At 41.2% G+C, this 16,726-nt stretch overlaps 1 protein-coding gene across 5 annotated transcripts in view; it reads right to left on the bottom strand.

The window, feature by feature from the left end:
* The window catches only part of LOC139994532 (protein-L-histidine N-pros-methyltransferase), a 42,533-nt gene extending 26,506 nt beyond the window's left edge, over positions 1-16,027 (bottom strand). For 3 of the 5 annotated variants that reach the window (XR_011801662.1, XR_011801663.1, XM_072017302.1), the window contains exons 1-2: positions 15,654-16,026; positions 376-587 (exon numbers count right to left, since the gene is read on the bottom strand). Coding sequence is in view for 2 of the 5 variants with exons in the window: in XM_072017302.1 (XP_071873403.1) it covers positions 376-587; positions 15,654-15,845 (404 nt within the window). In the remaining 3 variants the exon portion in view is untranslated. Of the gene's footprint in view, positions 1-375; positions 588-15,653 lie in introns of all 5 variants that reach the window. The other 2 variants (XR_011801661.1, XM_072017301.1) reach the window with 1 other exon arrangement.
* Positions 16,028-16,726: the final 699 nt, after the last annotated feature.

Here is a 16,726-nt window from a genome sequence, read left to right as displayed (position 1 = left end):
GATATTTTCACAGACGTATCTCAGCGTTTTAATAACCGTGCGTTTAATTTCGTTCCGGGTCTAACGATCTCGGTGGAGATTTTCAACAAATTCTTACATCTCGCGCGTATGTCTAAGCGGAACATAAAATTTTGAAAATCGATGGCACGCATAAATTTATATTTTACGATTGGATGAGATAATATAGAATTTGGAACATCGAGCGATTCGTTTTACGTATCGTTAGTTGCTAGTATGCGATGCATGCAGTTTGTATAGGGATAAAATTTTTATCGGTAAAAAGATTCGATTTTCACGATGTTAAACGTGCAGATAATCAAGTCCGTTTAACGCGACAATCTTCAAATCTTTCGTATCGTGGTTTACAGTACTTACCCGTTTATGGAAGTTCGGCTGATGAACCAGGACAGAGCAGACCTTGCCAGAGAGTGCCAGGCTTGCAATGGTAAAGAGTCCGATCTCTCGATGGATTTCATTAGGAAAGTTTCGGCGGTTCTGTCGGGTTGATCATGTTGGAGTCCTGTTCCGAGGGGAATCCACAAACGCAGCAAATCTTCCCGGATTTTCGTTCTGTCTATTTTATACCACTGCAACAAGGCCAAGAATTGCGCGCGCGCGCGTGTGCGTGTGTGAAATACTTTTCAAACCTAATATACTTAATACCAATTCTTAAAAGTATCTACTTTCTTTTCTCTATAGATTTCTCTATAGGTACAGTTTGCAAGAACGTAGGGATACAAGAAGCGGATACAAACGTTAAACTAATACGACGTTTATGCTACGCTGTGCCTGTAAAACGCCGATCTAAAAAACATATAGAGACGCAAGAACTAGGTATAAAAATTAAATTATCGATAAGCTATCCTCTAATCGTTTCGATCGACGTTGAAATCTACCGACAGGACTTCCCTGTGGTCGAACGTAGCGATAATTGTAATACGTTCGAGCAACGACGTACCAAATTATAATTCAAAGGCACGCTGGTCGCTCTGAACGAAGCAAGGAACGATGCAAAGCCACGTTCGAGTATCGGGCAGGAATATTTTCAATTTCGCAGGCAATCACGACACGCATCACGTTCCGCGAGACCGCGGCCTCCGCAAAATTTCGCGGTGGGTTAATGCGTCGAAATAAGAGCCGCGGCCCCCTTGCGATTCATTAACATCCCGCAAGGTGTCCGGCAAAAAGTGTTTCTCGCTTCATTATCGGAGCCGCGTATCGCGACATTAACGATATTCCTCCGGTGCTGGCGAACGGTTTCGGTGCGGAACCGCAAAACAGTCGGAGAAGCAATTACGTTGACCGGTCCTCCGCTGGCAGCATCGGTGGCGGCGGTCACCACCACCGGACCATCGCCACCGACCATCGCTATGTATATACCATGCCACTACCACTAAGCACCAAGCAACGCCAGCAACACCAGCAACACCGGCAGCACCGGCACAGTCTGGCTCAGTGTGGCTGTGGTACACGACAGATATCCGATTTCACCGTCAGCTTCCGAGAATGAGAACCAATTACGCGGCCCGGGGCATTAAGGAATCGATCTAATTTGCGCGCGGTGGTGGCTCTTAATGGCGAGCGCCGACCGATGAAATTATACGAAAATGTAATCAACGCGCTTTTTGTCTCGTTTCGCTCCAAGGGCAGGGGCGTAATTAGGAATGCTTTTGCGCCTCGCGACGGGGGACACTTGTTGCTTTCTCTCCCTCACCTTGCCTCTACCTTCCGCCTTCCTCTCTCTCTCTCTCTTTCTCTCTCCCTCTTCTCTTTTTCTTTATACGCGTCCCTTCTTTTTTCCTCACCAGGCAATCGTCCGTTTTCCTCTCTCGCACTCTTTATTTTTTTGTACGTCTTTTTTTCTTGCTCTCCCACCCCATTATTCCCTGTTCCTCTTTCAGGCTCGCAAGTCAAGAGACCTGGAAAAAACGAGGAGAACGACGAAGAAGAAGAAGGTAGGTGGGGAATGGTGAGATGGAAGGACCCGGCCACAGAAGGAGAGTAATTAACGCCGTGGTGCCCAGGTGCGCGGCCCTAAGAAGTCGTTTATGGATTGCTCGGCAGCCGCACCGTACGCGGCCATCAATTAGATTCTCTAATTAAAACAGTCCCTTCTCGGCCCCGGGGAATTAACTCCCGGCAAACCTCTGTAATATTCTGTCGACTCTGTCATCGTCGAGGTCCATAGGGCCCTGGCTATCTCTGATTTCCCAATCTCTTCTTTCCTCTTGCTTCTTTCGTATACTTTTTCTTTTTCCTCTCGTCCTATCGCTCGTATTTCGAGCTTGAGTTTTTAAATCGCTTTGCAAATATGTAATACGAAGTTCGCTCGGAGACGTAACGCAAGAAGGGAACGAAGTGCGTATAATTGCAAAATTGGGAAATTTTAGGAAATTTGTTGGAGAATGTTAAAAGGAATTTTTGTTGGATCGTCGTTATAAGAACAACGAGAATGTCTCGATTAGTATTTCTTCTTTTAAAGACGAATATTTCGTTAAGCGTGACAATTTTTTAGATCAATCCAGAGTAGAATAGATTTAAAGATAATTATTTACCTGTCGTCGCCGATAAGGGAAATAATTTGATACTATACGCCTTTAATTTTCAAGAGGAGAAACGCGTGAATTTGTACTTGGAAAGTTTTACTCCGCTCGTATTCCTCTGCAACGAGCCATCAACCTTTTTCGCTGTGCATTTATATTATTCTCCGACGAAAAGATAGAAATACCGAAAGAAGAAGGTAGCGAATTTAGCAGACAATAAGCGCAACAAATACGCGAAACAATAGGCTCGGCCAGATTACTCATCTCGAACAACGCCTTAATTAAATTAACCTCGAGTGAAGAAGAACTGGAGAAAGAGACTACTCGACTCGGAGCCGCATCTGTCGAAGCAATGAATCATGTAACTCGATCATTACTCTAATGAACTCTCGACGACTTTTCCCTGGTAATTGAATTGGAACAGTGACAAAGGGGAGGTGGCCAAGAAGGAATCTGAAAATCAGCAATCTACGCGAGCTACGCGGACGAGAGAAGGAAAGACAGACAGAAGGAGTGGCGTACGATTTTAATTATAGCTGGCAGCATGCATCGCTAATTGCAAGTAGCCAGCGTTGCTTCCACCTCCGTCATCACACTTTCATTCGACTTTTTCGCGATTTTTTCGCGACTTTTTCTCACCACGAATTACAAATGGCTACCGAGGTGCTCGTGCGGAGACCGGACAGCATTCCTCTTTGTGTCATTAGTGGCGACTTTCTGCGAGGCAACCGTCGGACAGAGACGGGGCGAAATCGTCGAAGGGAAGGAGCAAAAGGGAATCAGATTCGCGCACCTTCCGTCTAGTCCAGCGCACGCACCAATCGCATCTCTCCACTCGGACAACAAGTAGCCAACTCGGAAATCACGCTCATCTAAATCAACGTCTCGCGTACCACCGACAAACGACACGGACGCCTCGATCTTTCTATACGTATACATATTAAGTATTACGATGCGATGGTACGACCTGTGCATTTGCGTGTTAAAATGAAACGAAAATGATCTATGGAAGGCCGGTGCAACGATGAAAAAGAGAGACGTACATATAAAAAGATATAATTATAGAAACGTAATATAGTTGAACGATATAAATGTAAAAATATCGCGTAATATATAATATAATTTTATAAACATCGATCGTAGAGCAGAATGTCGTACTTATTCGAACTTTTACTAACCAAAATGGGTAATTTTCGTTAGGAGATTATTTCCTCCAATTATTTTGCGTATCATAAAGCAAAAGTCTCGTGTAAAACGAACGTATATTCGATGCGACTCGCTTCTTCGTCTTTAGGTTTCAAGCGACCAGCGTAATAAACGAACGTCTTAACAACAAAGTACTCGCGTAAAAGCGGAAAAGGATGAAAATAAAAAGCAATGCGACAAACGTGCTTGATAATCAGTATATTAAGCTAAGAAAGAAAGAGCAGTTTCGCGTCACGGTTCGAGTCTATGAGATCTGTGCGCCTCATCGCGCGAGACTCGTGTTCAACACGCTTCGTCCCGAATGGTTATGTGCCTGTTTATGGCGGTACGCTGCAGTGCATAGGAGAACTTGCGAAACGTAAACTTCGCCGTATAACCCGTGGCACCGTACCTACTATTCCTCGTCAATGGGAGTATTTCAAGGTTACGACATTTTTGACTGTCCTACTTACCTACAGCTTGCTCGTTCCAACGTTACCTCGATACTAAGATCAGTCGTTCAACGTCTATCGATAGAAAAGTTTTCGCTTAACGTAACTTTATTTGACTTCCAATTGCTCGTCCGTACGATTTTCCGCAAACTTTCTTTCGTCGACGGATTACTAACAAGTTAATTAACATAGAGAAGAGTTAAGAAGAGCGCGATACACGTACATATATCGTCTCTGCCTGCAGCTATCCGGCATTCGTCCAATAAAATGGAATTTTGCCAAGCGTAAATCGAATCGCGAGATCTTGAATCTCTATTTCCTTTCTCACTCTCTCAACCATTACGATATCGCGATATATACATAGTATTTAATCTTAGAATTTAATCATAAAGTTAAGATATAATAATCTGTGGAAGACACGATGTTTATGTTAAAATAATATCCAGTGGTATTTATTAAACAGAACTACAGAACCAAATGCATATAAGCGACTGATATGGTATAATCAACAAAATATGCAGGTAAAGAATTTATGGATTGTTGTTAGAATTTAATCTTGAAGTTAAGATTAATAATCTGTGGAAGACACGATGTTTATGTTAAAATAATATCCAGTGGTATTTATTAAACAGAACTACAGAACCAAATGCATATAAGCGAGTGATATGGTATAATCAACAAAGTATGCAGGTAAAGAATTTATGGATTGTTGTTAGAATTTAATCTTGAAGTTAAGATTAATAATCTGTGGAAGACACGATGTTTATGTTAAAATAATATCCAGTGGTATTTATTAAACAGAACTACAGAACCAAATGCATATAAGCGAGTGATATGGTATAATCAACAAAGTATGCAGGTAAAGAATTTATGGATTGTTGTTAGAATTTAATCTTGAAGTTAAGATTAATAATCTGTGGAAGACACGATGTTTATGTTAAAATAATATCCAGTGGTATTTATTAAACAGAACTACAGAACCAAATGCATATAAGCGAGTGATATGGTATAATCAACAAAGTATGCAGGTAAAGAATTTATGAATTGTTAGAATTTAATATTGAAGTTAAGATTAATAATCTGTGGAAGACACGATGTTTATTATTTATGAAATAATATTCAGTGATGTTTATTAAACAGAACCTGATGTATATAAGCTAGTGATATAATTAACAACGTATGGAAGAATTGAAGAAGAATCCCTTGAATATTTTGAACCCCACTCTCTATACAATAACGAGTATGACCTGTGTAAGCATCCTGTTCAAATGCCTGTGTGGATGTCTGTGTAAGGGTATTTGTGCTTATGCGTGAAATATCGTTGTATTCCAACAATTGTCGACAGTTGGCCAGTTACTCTCAGACTAGACGTAGGTAGTGACCCATGATCCCTTAAATATTTTGAACCCCACAGTAATGAGTATACAGTAACGATTATGACCTGTGTAAGCGTCCTGTTCAAATGCCTGTGTAGGTGTCTGTGTAAGAGTATTTGTGTTTATGCGTGTAATATCGTTGTATCGCAACATATTCGTTTCTCTCAACGAAGCAAGTGTTTCCTCGGGTTTCTTTTTCTGAAAATCTCTCCAGTATTCAGAGATGGAGAGGGGGCCCGAAGCACGCGTAAACCTGGCGTAGGTAAACTGTGAACGATAAACAACGCTCGTCGAGCAGTTTATGCTTTCCGCGAAGAATACTGGGGATGTTTGGTCGCTCGTACGTGGAACTCTTCGAATTCCAGGGTCGTGTTGGATCGCGAGTCAAACGCATTCTCTTCCTGTGCCATTATGTTATACCGGAGGCGGCAGCGGTGGCGGGCGCGAGCCAAGCAGGCGTTATATTGGCGCCGTGGGAGAGAATCGACGCCATCTTTCCAAGTTTCTGAACCTGTCTCGCGATTTCACCGGCGACGACCGAGTGCCACGTCCCCGAGATTAACCGCGCCGATGCAAATGCTACGGATTTTCGAATCGATCGATCCTTCCGATGCTCCTTTCTTCTTCGTCGAACCGCGGTCCGAGACTCGGCGAGCGAGATCGAGCTGTTGCGACAACCTTTTCAAACGGAATACGTCGTTTGTCGTTTATCGTTGCGCAGCTGGCTTGCGATAAGAAATTTCGTATCCTTTTCCATTCCATGGCAATTAGTTATTCTGCTTTGCACAGAACTTGTTAAATTTGCTGTCCACTTTCAACTAGTTAATCGAGTTCAACGCGTGTACTTGTCGTTCGAAATAAAAAATTACCATTTACTATAGAAACTCACAATTTTAGTAAAAACGTAAATGACGTTCAGTGGTATGTTTTCTTTATACTTCCAGTAAAACTATCATGTATTTTATTTAAGACAAAAAAAGTTTGAAAAATGAAAGTTTGATCATTCGATCATGCTCTGTATGATATTATTGCTTTTTATAAATCGATTCGATTATTTTCCTCGATGCGTCGGTTACTCCCCAAGTCGTTTTGTGCGCTTTACTTTATTACTTTTTCGCAATTTTCAAGTCTTTAATAACAATACCATTTTTCAACGATGAATTGTTAATTGTTTCCTCCGTCGTTTCGCTTTATTTTTCGTAAAATTTATAATAGGACCATTTGCCCTGAGATCGACGTGTACACTCGTCGTTGCTTCATTTTATCTGCGCAGCCCGTAAAGGATTTTTGAAACTAAACTCCGCAATTAACAGATTAAGCGGTAAACACATCCTCGCACCACCTATTCGAACGACGAGTCATCGGTAGTCATCGAGCGACATAAAAATCAGAAAATCAAGAAATATTCCATTCGTTAGGTTTTACCTAATAATAATAAAGACTAATTATCTTTTCTATGTATTATTGAAAAACAGCAAGTATCAGGAAAAATTCCAATTAATTTTCTCTCTTTCCTTGGGAGAGTATCGAACAAAATTGCGCAAGGGCAGAATGCAGAGATGGTGCCCCTTTTTAGAAGATTCACAGCGTGAACATTTCGGGTGGGGAGTGTTGATTGGAAAAGCAGCGGTGTGCAGAAAGCGTCGGTGTAACTAACCGTGAGGAGTTTTCATCGAGATCGACGATCGACTAACGAAGCTGGCCGCGCCTAGAATATCAGTTCGTTTGCGCGAGAAGAGAGGCAATTCGAGTTTCCTAAATCCTCCAGGCTGCCGACATGATCTGCGATAACGACGACTCTACATCGAAAATTTTCGTACGTTCGCGAAAATAAATCCAACAACTACTTGTCTTTATGCTTTTATGCGTGTCGCCTCGTATCCACGTAACGACGTAGCGACAAGCCTATGGAATTTTCCAAAGATCCAACGAAGCTAATAGGCTGCGAATATTCGTGCAATTAGAGAAAATTTAAAGAAGCAAAAATACATAAAACGTGCACGGTATTTTTAAAAGCAAATAAGAAGACAGTTTTGGTAACACGGAAATTAGTCGATAGCATATTGAATTCTACGATTTCTCCGCTATAAAGTACGACTTTTATCGCGTTGTTCGCTTGTGATCTCCGCGTACAATTTTATATAATTCCACATATATAGGTACATATATATAAATTAACTATGCGACTGTATAATCATATAATAAACGTATAATCATATAATAGACATTTACAACTACAAATAAAATCTAGTACAAACTAAATAATAATATCTATTCCTCGACATCTAGTCCGGCTAAATAAATTTCTAATACTCTTCGATAAACAAGTACGTATCTTGCAACGTTTTAAGCCAGCTCCGACCAGGCCACGACCGAACTGGTAGCTAAACCAATCGCAATCAACTATCTTCTTGGACATAGTCTTCCCGCTCAGGAAACAGCTATAACTATTTCGCGAACGATCGTTCTCGAACATGGTCGATTCGAAATTATTTGTAAGTGCTATCCGCGATGATGCAAAATGAATCGGATCGTTATCAGACGGCGCATCATGCGGACGTATACGTAGCTGTACGTATAGGATGTTCCAGAAAGTCGATGCCAAACTTCAGAAGCACGCGGTATTCGTCTAGTCGACCAAAGACTCTCTATAAAAGGAAGCTTTATTTATACGTTTGAGACAGCTATTCGCACAAACGCTACGCGTACCAATTTTTTACGTGCCAAGCAAACGTTTCCTATAGATAGGTACTACGTACGATGTGCATTTTCAGATTTGAAATTTGACCGATATAATCGCGACAGTCGCGTCTCTTTACGGCGCTAATGAAATTTCAAACGTACGACATACGGCAGATAATAATCTCACCGATGAGAAAGTCTCACGACATCGAGACTAATGATATTTGGATCAACGTTTGGACGCAACGTTTCGCGAGCGCTGTGTACGTACTTTTCAAGTTTGGCACAACTTTCTGAAACACCCTGTATAAGCAAGTACGTAGACCCACACGGATGGAACCGATATAATCGTTTGGAGTCCCTTTGGTTGGCGCGAGACGCGATCGATCATGCGTGAAACGGCTGGAAGAGCACTCTCTGGTTACGTATCTACTCTCTGTACGTTCCTCGACTTACCGGTGGTGCCCCAGAGGAATATTTCGAGAACGAGCCGATAACGATCTGTGTCCGTCCCGCGGCTTCGTTATCCGATCCGTATAGCCGCGTAAAATAACTTGCAAATTACGATGTGTGCGGCTCGACCGTCTCATCGTCCCCTTTCTCGGCTTTTTTCAACAGGCTTTCCAACGTTTTCCACGACTTTTATGACAGCCTTCTTCTTCTTCCCTCGCTTCGCTTCATCGATAGGTCCGTGTTCACGTACGGAAAGGACTATCGTATTCTCTCGTACATCCATAATATCTCTTCCTTTTCTTCGCGATATCCACGAGCCGTTCGTAAGCCGTTGATATTTATTTTACTCGTTCTTCTTTTTCTCTTGCTTTTTAACTTTTTTCCCCCTGCCCCTTGCTTTTCCTTTCCTTTACTTCTTTGTTCTTTGAGAGGAACGATATCGCGATGCTTTTGTCGAAGCCACGATAAGTATACGGTGCGCGCGAAAATCTTCCGTACACTCGCTAATTTAGCTTGTCGCGAAGGATAACACCTTGCGCGCGGCAATTTCGTTTTACCAACTATTTCGTATTACCAACTATTTCACTCTGAGCCTTCGTAGCGATGAATCTCCTCTACGTTTATCGGTCGAAGCTGCCACGCTAACGAGAGGAGGATCCGAAATGTTGCTTTTCGATCTTGATCTTAGTCCCGCGGGCTTCGCTAGACCAGAATCTCTATCGCTGCACGTAGAACCGCGCATGTGGTTGTTTAATAGTTTCGCAGATGCGAACCTGAGAACGAAACGCTGTTTCTCTTGATACCGAGATGATTATCGCGACTAATCAGATTTTAGCGTGTCGAAAGGTTGCAAAGATTGAATTTTTTCTTTTATCTGTGATCGAGAGGATTACACTTTCCTGGTAGTAAAAAGATAAGCAAGTACCGAAGTTGATAACGAATTCTCCTCAAAGGTAACGAGTGCTCGAGTAGATACCTGTGTCTTTTTATTTTTACAGTCAAACAGATATTAGTTATGGTTGTTTGATCTTTTACCACGCCAAGTTACCTGCAAGTTATGCATCCTTCAAACTTGATTTCATTTATTTATTTGTTTCGATACTGTCGATCGAGGTTTCAGTGATTTTCAAATTTCGAATTAAAAGAATGAAAGAAAACGACGGTCGATCGTAACGTTCCTTTGACACGAGCAAATAAAATTCTGATCATTATTATTTTATGGATTCGCGCGAGTAAAAATATATTCCAAGTTTCCTATCGCCTTACAAATAGGATGGCACGTTTTGAACGTTTTATTTGATATCTTTTATTTACCTATGATTCAATTTAACATATTAAATTACGTTTAAATAAAGACAAGTTGCGTGTAATTTCTTTTCTCGTCAAAGGCATTCGTCAAAGTTGACCCTGGAGAATCAGAAAAAATTTCTTTGAATCTATCCTTACTTCACGAAATTACCAGATCGAATACCGATTTAAACGTCACTTACGTTGAGACATTCGGTATACTCGTGCAGAATCCGAAATATACCTATCACGTCAATTTTGATCTACTTTCACGAGATAATAGCAACTTGTTGTTATTGCTTGTGAAACGTAAAGTGTCTGGTCGACAATTTCAGAGACACGAGTGGTTGAAATGATACACCTTACGAAGTGTTAATAAAACTTGAATTGACCAGGACGAAGGCGGTACAGGCGGGCCTGCTGGTAGATCCCGAATCACAGGATCCGATCCGGTTTACATGATATTTTTTGCTAATTGATTCCTGTTCGCAATGGCACCAACGTCGCACAATAACGAGTGCCTGATAGTTATCGTACGTGCATAGAGTTACAAGCAGAAACTTTTTATTGGCTCGATACGATGCATTAACGATTCTTAGTGATCGAGGAGCATTTAATCTTCTGTAATTTTATAACAACGATGTTTAGATAAAAAAGAACGCGAAACTGCTTGACAGAAAGGTACATTCGCCATCGAATAATTTATACAATTGTTTTATTAACTCAACTTCGATGAGTAGCTGGAGATCGAGAGCCAAAGCTTGTACGTCGTTAATTCCCAAAAATCAACGATTCGAGTTAAAGCCAAAGGTTCACCGACGTTGTTACAAAGCGTAGCAAATGCAAAAGAAATCTCTAGTAAGAACGAAAAAAGAAAAGTATGCCAGGCTAACGTCCCTTATCGCTCGTTGCTTTTTCACGGTCTATGCTGGACGAAAAGCCGGCGCGGAAGAAATCAGCAAAAATGCGAAATACCGAAAGAGCCGGGAGGGACGGGCCTAATGAAATCCTTCGTTTTATCGAGTCTCGTCTTGGAACCGTGCCTTTTTTTGCCCCGCGACTTTCAAATCGGTCGGCGGCACCGGCCCCCTCGCATCGGCAACTCGCGTCTCGTGCGCAAGAAGTTCGGCGACAAAGCGTATCGTGTACGGCGAACAAGAATTCTGCCGAATGGATCGGCGTTCACGGTGGAAACCGGTATCCTGCGTACGAATAAAGACATAAATACGACTTGTTCGGTCGATCGAGCGTCGATCTACGCTGCAGAAATCAGTTTTTCGGCTGGCGGATCCACTGCGCACGCATGCTCGCGCACACGACGCACGCCCGCGATTATACGACTTGATAAACGAAGATCCACCGACCATACGGATTTATCGCGGTCCTGACAACATCTTTCGCGATTCTTCACCGTGAAAGTGCCGCGAGAGATCCTAGATCTCGCTTTATGTTCATGAACGATAGTCGCATTCATCGTTGGTTGCTCCTTTCTCGAAACAATACCATCTCACGCGAACGATAACGCACGGTATACTCGTCTTTGTTCCTCTCTAGATTCGTTCGTTGCACCGTGCTCTGCTACTGCGTCGCGTAACAACTATCGCGGCTCGATATTATTTACATTGTCGTTATTTAGTCTGAGCCATGCGTGTCACGTGCTATTCTCCGTTGCTAAGTATGTACGTATGTACGTATATGCCCTGTGTATCTGTGTATTTATCGTATGTGAGATTTATCTCGAAGAACGTTTCGAAGTCTTATGAATACGCGCTCGTGTATACGTTATGTATAGCTATTTTTGTCGTTTACGGGTTTTTATGATATTTGGACGGAGATGACGAATCGCTCGACCGTTCACTTTTTTTGTAAATTGTCACTCGTGTTTGTTTTGATTTTTTCGGCTGTCGTACGGTATCCGATTACGTCAGAGATAACATCGAAGCGAGCTATTGCAACACGCACTACGATACAATGTAGTATTCGTTGGTTGTTAATTAATTTAAATAAACGATTTTATTAAACTTTTAGACTTTGTTATATGTACGTTATATGTAATAGGCACGTGTGTTTCGATCCACTTAGAAGTCGAATATTACTTCTCACTCGCGTCTTCTCGTATTAAAAATTGTCCGACATAGCTAGCCTTTAAACCCTGTTACGTTGCATGTCACGACAAGAAAATATTATTACAGTTTGACGTAAGAGACGAGTTACTGTTAGAATTCTTAATGCAGCACGCGACGAACGATCATGAATAATACGACGGACAAATATATTCCCGAAGAGTAATCTAAAAGTATCTTTTTTAAATTACGGTAGTATCGTAATTACGATATTACGTTCTAAAAAATCCATTGAAATACATTTGCAAATAATATTCGCGAAGTAACGTTTCACTGATAACGTAAAGGACGTAAATAGCAATCGTTCTTCGGATACTTGACTATTATGGTACACGTCATAGTTAAATTTAACTGGCCATAACACAATTCCGTTTAAATTCGCATCTACTTCAAAACATATCATTATAACACGAACCTTAAGAAAAAGAAAAGACAGTCTTTGGAAAATATACTCTTCGCGTTTGGCGTTCAAAAATAACATCTTCCTCTCAGATCGTACATAATATTTACATTCTTGCAACGTATCATCTTATGTTGCGTAAGCATAACCTCTTTCGCTGATTCAAAATTTTTAATAACCTCAAAATCCATATTCATAATTGCCCAAATGTCCGATATAAATTATTACGAAATATCTTTCAAGATACCTTGATTTCTAATTCACATTCACACAACTATAATACCGCGTAAGTAGATACATATACTTGTACAGTAGCTACTATAAAGTCTCCTGGGCCACGAACGACATACTTGGCCATGCAATTTCATTCGTGTAATTCGTTAAATATTTCATCCATAATACACCAAATGATGTACTTGCATTCGCGACGACGTCGCGACGCACCGCAAACGTAAAGGGGTTAAACTTAAAATGGCGTCTCGTAGTTACCAGTTGGGTCTCATCAAGCAAACAGAGAAATTCTATTTAACATGGTCAAAGCGAATCGTCATTAGCCTCGCCGAAGTTGCTCGCAATCAGGACTTCTCTTTGCCACACTTCACGAAGGTAATAAACATTATTATCACGAGCATGGCTGTTATTATTACGAGCGAGCTCGAGATACGCGTGTTTCGCAAGCTGCCGTGAACTGGTCGGCGACAGCACCGAGGACGAGTTAAAATTCCTAAGAAATGGGACACGTTGTTTAGGCTACGGGGTGTAAAAGAACGGAAACGTCTTTCGGTGGTAGTTGTCTCGGTTGCAGGAGTTTTCTCTTTCTTCCCCTCAGGAGTCTCATCCATCAGTTACTTAATATTTCAAAGCAGCGTTCCACGCGACCCTCTTTCTCTCTATTTTTCCATCTCTTTCCTTAGAGGAGGATCCGCGAGGAAACGAACGGCGCCGCCAGTCTTTTAAAAACCTTAAAACACCACCGGGTCGACGCATCCACGCCACTCGGTCTGAGAGTAAAGTTTTCAGACTGCTCAGGGATATTAGGCGATGGCAGGCACAGAGAACTACCTAGTGCTACGCAAGGAGAGGGGAAAGGGTCGGGAGAGAGAGAGAGAGAGAGAGAGAAGGTGAAGCGACGTCTCGCCTCGATTTCGGTCGGCAGGGGGTTGAGGCAAATCTCGCGGGGGCGTCCCTCCGCACGAATTTCAAATTTCTCGTTTCACGCGACCGAATGGGATTCTTCCCTTTTCCTGCGAGCACCTGCTCGAGCGAGCGGCCCTCCGAATCGATTTGCTCTCTGTCGCACGCGAAAGGTTCTCGCAAACACCGATAAAAGCTTCTTTCTTCCGCTAGATGAATAAATACGCGATCGGACGCGCCAGTCGACTTTCTGCGGATTTCCAACCTATGCTAGCTACGTAATGGAAAACGTAAAGAGGTATGTTTCTTTTTTTCTCGTTTTCGTTTCTCGTGTGAAACGATATTGACGTAAAGGACGCGTTCGAGATTGTTGTACAAAGGCATGTTCGAAGCTGAGAATAAGTTCAAAGCGAAGAATGGTAGGCGAAGACTCTTCGAGACGTTGCTTTCATGTGAAATTTGTAAATTCGTTTGAGACGATACTAGGGAAAAATCTGCTCAATTTTGTAGGAAGAATTGAACGTGTATTTAAGTTCTGCGTTCTGCTTCCAGGCTTAGATTACATAAAATATGTGTCTGTTTGCAAATTTTGAAGAATTCAAGCGATTAATTGAACAATACCTCGTCATTTAAATTTAACTAATTAATATACAATATCATTGAACTGACGATAATACCGAGTATACATCTATTACAAATAAATATTGCTTATCACAGTCTCGTTAAAGAATCTAACAGGACGTTAAACATAACACGTAACTGCTAATTTCAAAATATTTCAAAAGCAACCACTATCGGTCACAGGAATTTTATGCTTTCGTCGTCTTAGTTTCTTGCATTTCCAAGTTCAATTTTTCTCGCAAAAGCGAATTTTACGTTTTAATCTTACTTTATGGTAAAATTAAAAATCTATTTCTTCCGAACTACACCATTATTTTCAACGTTCCTTGTAATCACGTAGCATGAGTAACGACGAATCGAAACGCGAACCATCACACGCTGTTGTCGGTATTAATAGATTGAACGTTTGAAGTTGTGCAACTAGCAACTAGCGCTGTTAGTAGCTTCCAAGTTGGCAGACTTTTGTCTTGCGATCGTTTTCATAGATTTAACGCGATCAACGGTCTCGGCATGATCGCTCGTGACTTTGAGAAGAGTTGAATTGAAGGCAACCATAAAGATATAATTATAAATAGAACGAGGCAAGACGCTCTGGACGGTGTTCGGGACTGGCGTTTGAAGATGTTTCAGGAATATCGAGAACGTAATTATCCTGTAATTACTGAGCATGCTCTTGACTCTTGAGTAGCGTCGTTCGCGGAATGAGAGGGCAGTCAGTGGTTGGCCTTGTGCGGTAATTGTACTAATTATTACTGCTCTCCTCGCTCCCTCCCCCTTGCTTTCGCCTTAGTGGCTACTTCCTCCCCCGACAACCCAATTACCCTGCTGGCCCGTGCGCCACTCGGAATTTACCAAGACCAGATTCAAGAGATCCTTCATTCACGGAAAAAGAAATTTCTCCTCGACGTTATTTTAATTAAACGCGACTAAGGTCGACACCGAACATATCTCTAGTTATCCATCAAATAATACGAAAATAAACGCGCGAATCAGTTGCAGTCCAAATTTTGCTATCTTATCTGACCCACTAAACAAATCTTACTTTTCAATATAGCACGATTAAGCCTGTATCGAATTTGAAACGGCCAAATTCGTCACGTGAAGCGATAACATGAATTTCCCTTACAATGTTGAAATATATATATATATATACACATTGAAAGTGAATTCATTGTAAAATTAATATAACAGTTGTAGTAATGTTTGGAAAATCGGTTAAATAAAAATGTAATATAGTTGTGTTATTTTAGCTGGAAGCACTATAACGTATCTACGGTCCTGAGGCCACTGACGTGACCTCAGGCGGCGATACGAAGAACGGAGTACGCGCGGGTTGGGTACAGATATGTATGCAGGGGATTGAAAAGGAAATGTAACCTATTTACGTTAATATTTACCTGGGTTTTGTCGTACGCTTCGAGTTGTTCATCCGCCTTCTGCTTATCATAAAGTAACCTGGCGAGGCTCCCATGTGGTCTATAATTTCTTACGGCTCTACTCGTGGGTGAATCCTGATTGACAGCGGAACAGGTAGTCAAATCCTTGACGTTGCAGGTGCACCGTGATACAGACACGTCCACACCCGCCATGCCCACGAGGAGCACGTTAATGACTGCTAGTCACCACACGCGCATCATATGACTATACCCGATACCCAACACTGTAATCTCACAGCTAACACTTTGGTATATGAACAAGAAAAATACGAAAGATGACGCAGTTCACGTAAACACGTCTAGCACGTGGCCATGTTGGCGATAGTGGCGGCGACTACAGGTTGATTAGCGAATTACGTTTCCCGTAAGCAGCTACAGTCGACGATGTAGGAACACGGGATAACGTTTAAATCATCGACGATTTTCCGGGGAAATATGATATTCGACACGTGTATTTATCTTTCATTTATATAATATAAAGCCAGAACGATTTCAATAATTTCGCAAATAAAATAACAATTCTCGACTGAAATGCTTCGTTAAGAAGACTTTGAGTTTCATGAATGGTGCTTGATAATACGTCGATAAATCTGCGGAAATAAACCATTGTGACAATTATACGATTGTTACAAGGCTATTGTTCATAACTAATCTTCGTTATAATTGATTTTTGAAAGTCTTTGGAAAATTTAATATTTTTATACTGTTATTAACGACAATTACTTACTATTTAAATGATTATATATGCTTTCTTTATTTATATGGTACAATACAAACTGAAGTATAGCTATAGAATAATATAATACCAACAATAGCAAATGATACTTATTAAAAAATACTGATAAGCACATTGATTAAAAAAATTTAGGTGACGAGAACATTGACGACTGCACAATGTCTTCGCAATTAAATTCCACTCCTTTATGTCGCACGGTTTAATTCACACCTAACCTTGATTTGAATCTCATTTCAATGCGGTTCTTAATAGACTTAATAGATTCTAAGTGGAAAAGAGAATGCACGATCTCTTTGTT

Source organism: Bombus fervidus, chromosome 14 (assembly GCF_041682495.2).
Source record: "Bombus fervidus isolate BK054 chromosome 14, iyBomFerv1, whole genome shotgun sequence".
Classification (NCBI taxonomy): Eukaryota; Metazoa; Arthropoda; class Insecta; order Hymenoptera; family Apidae; genus Bombus; species Bombus fervidus.
Note: the sequence above shows the minus strand (reverse complement) of the source record. Positions and strands in the feature narration are given on the sequence as shown.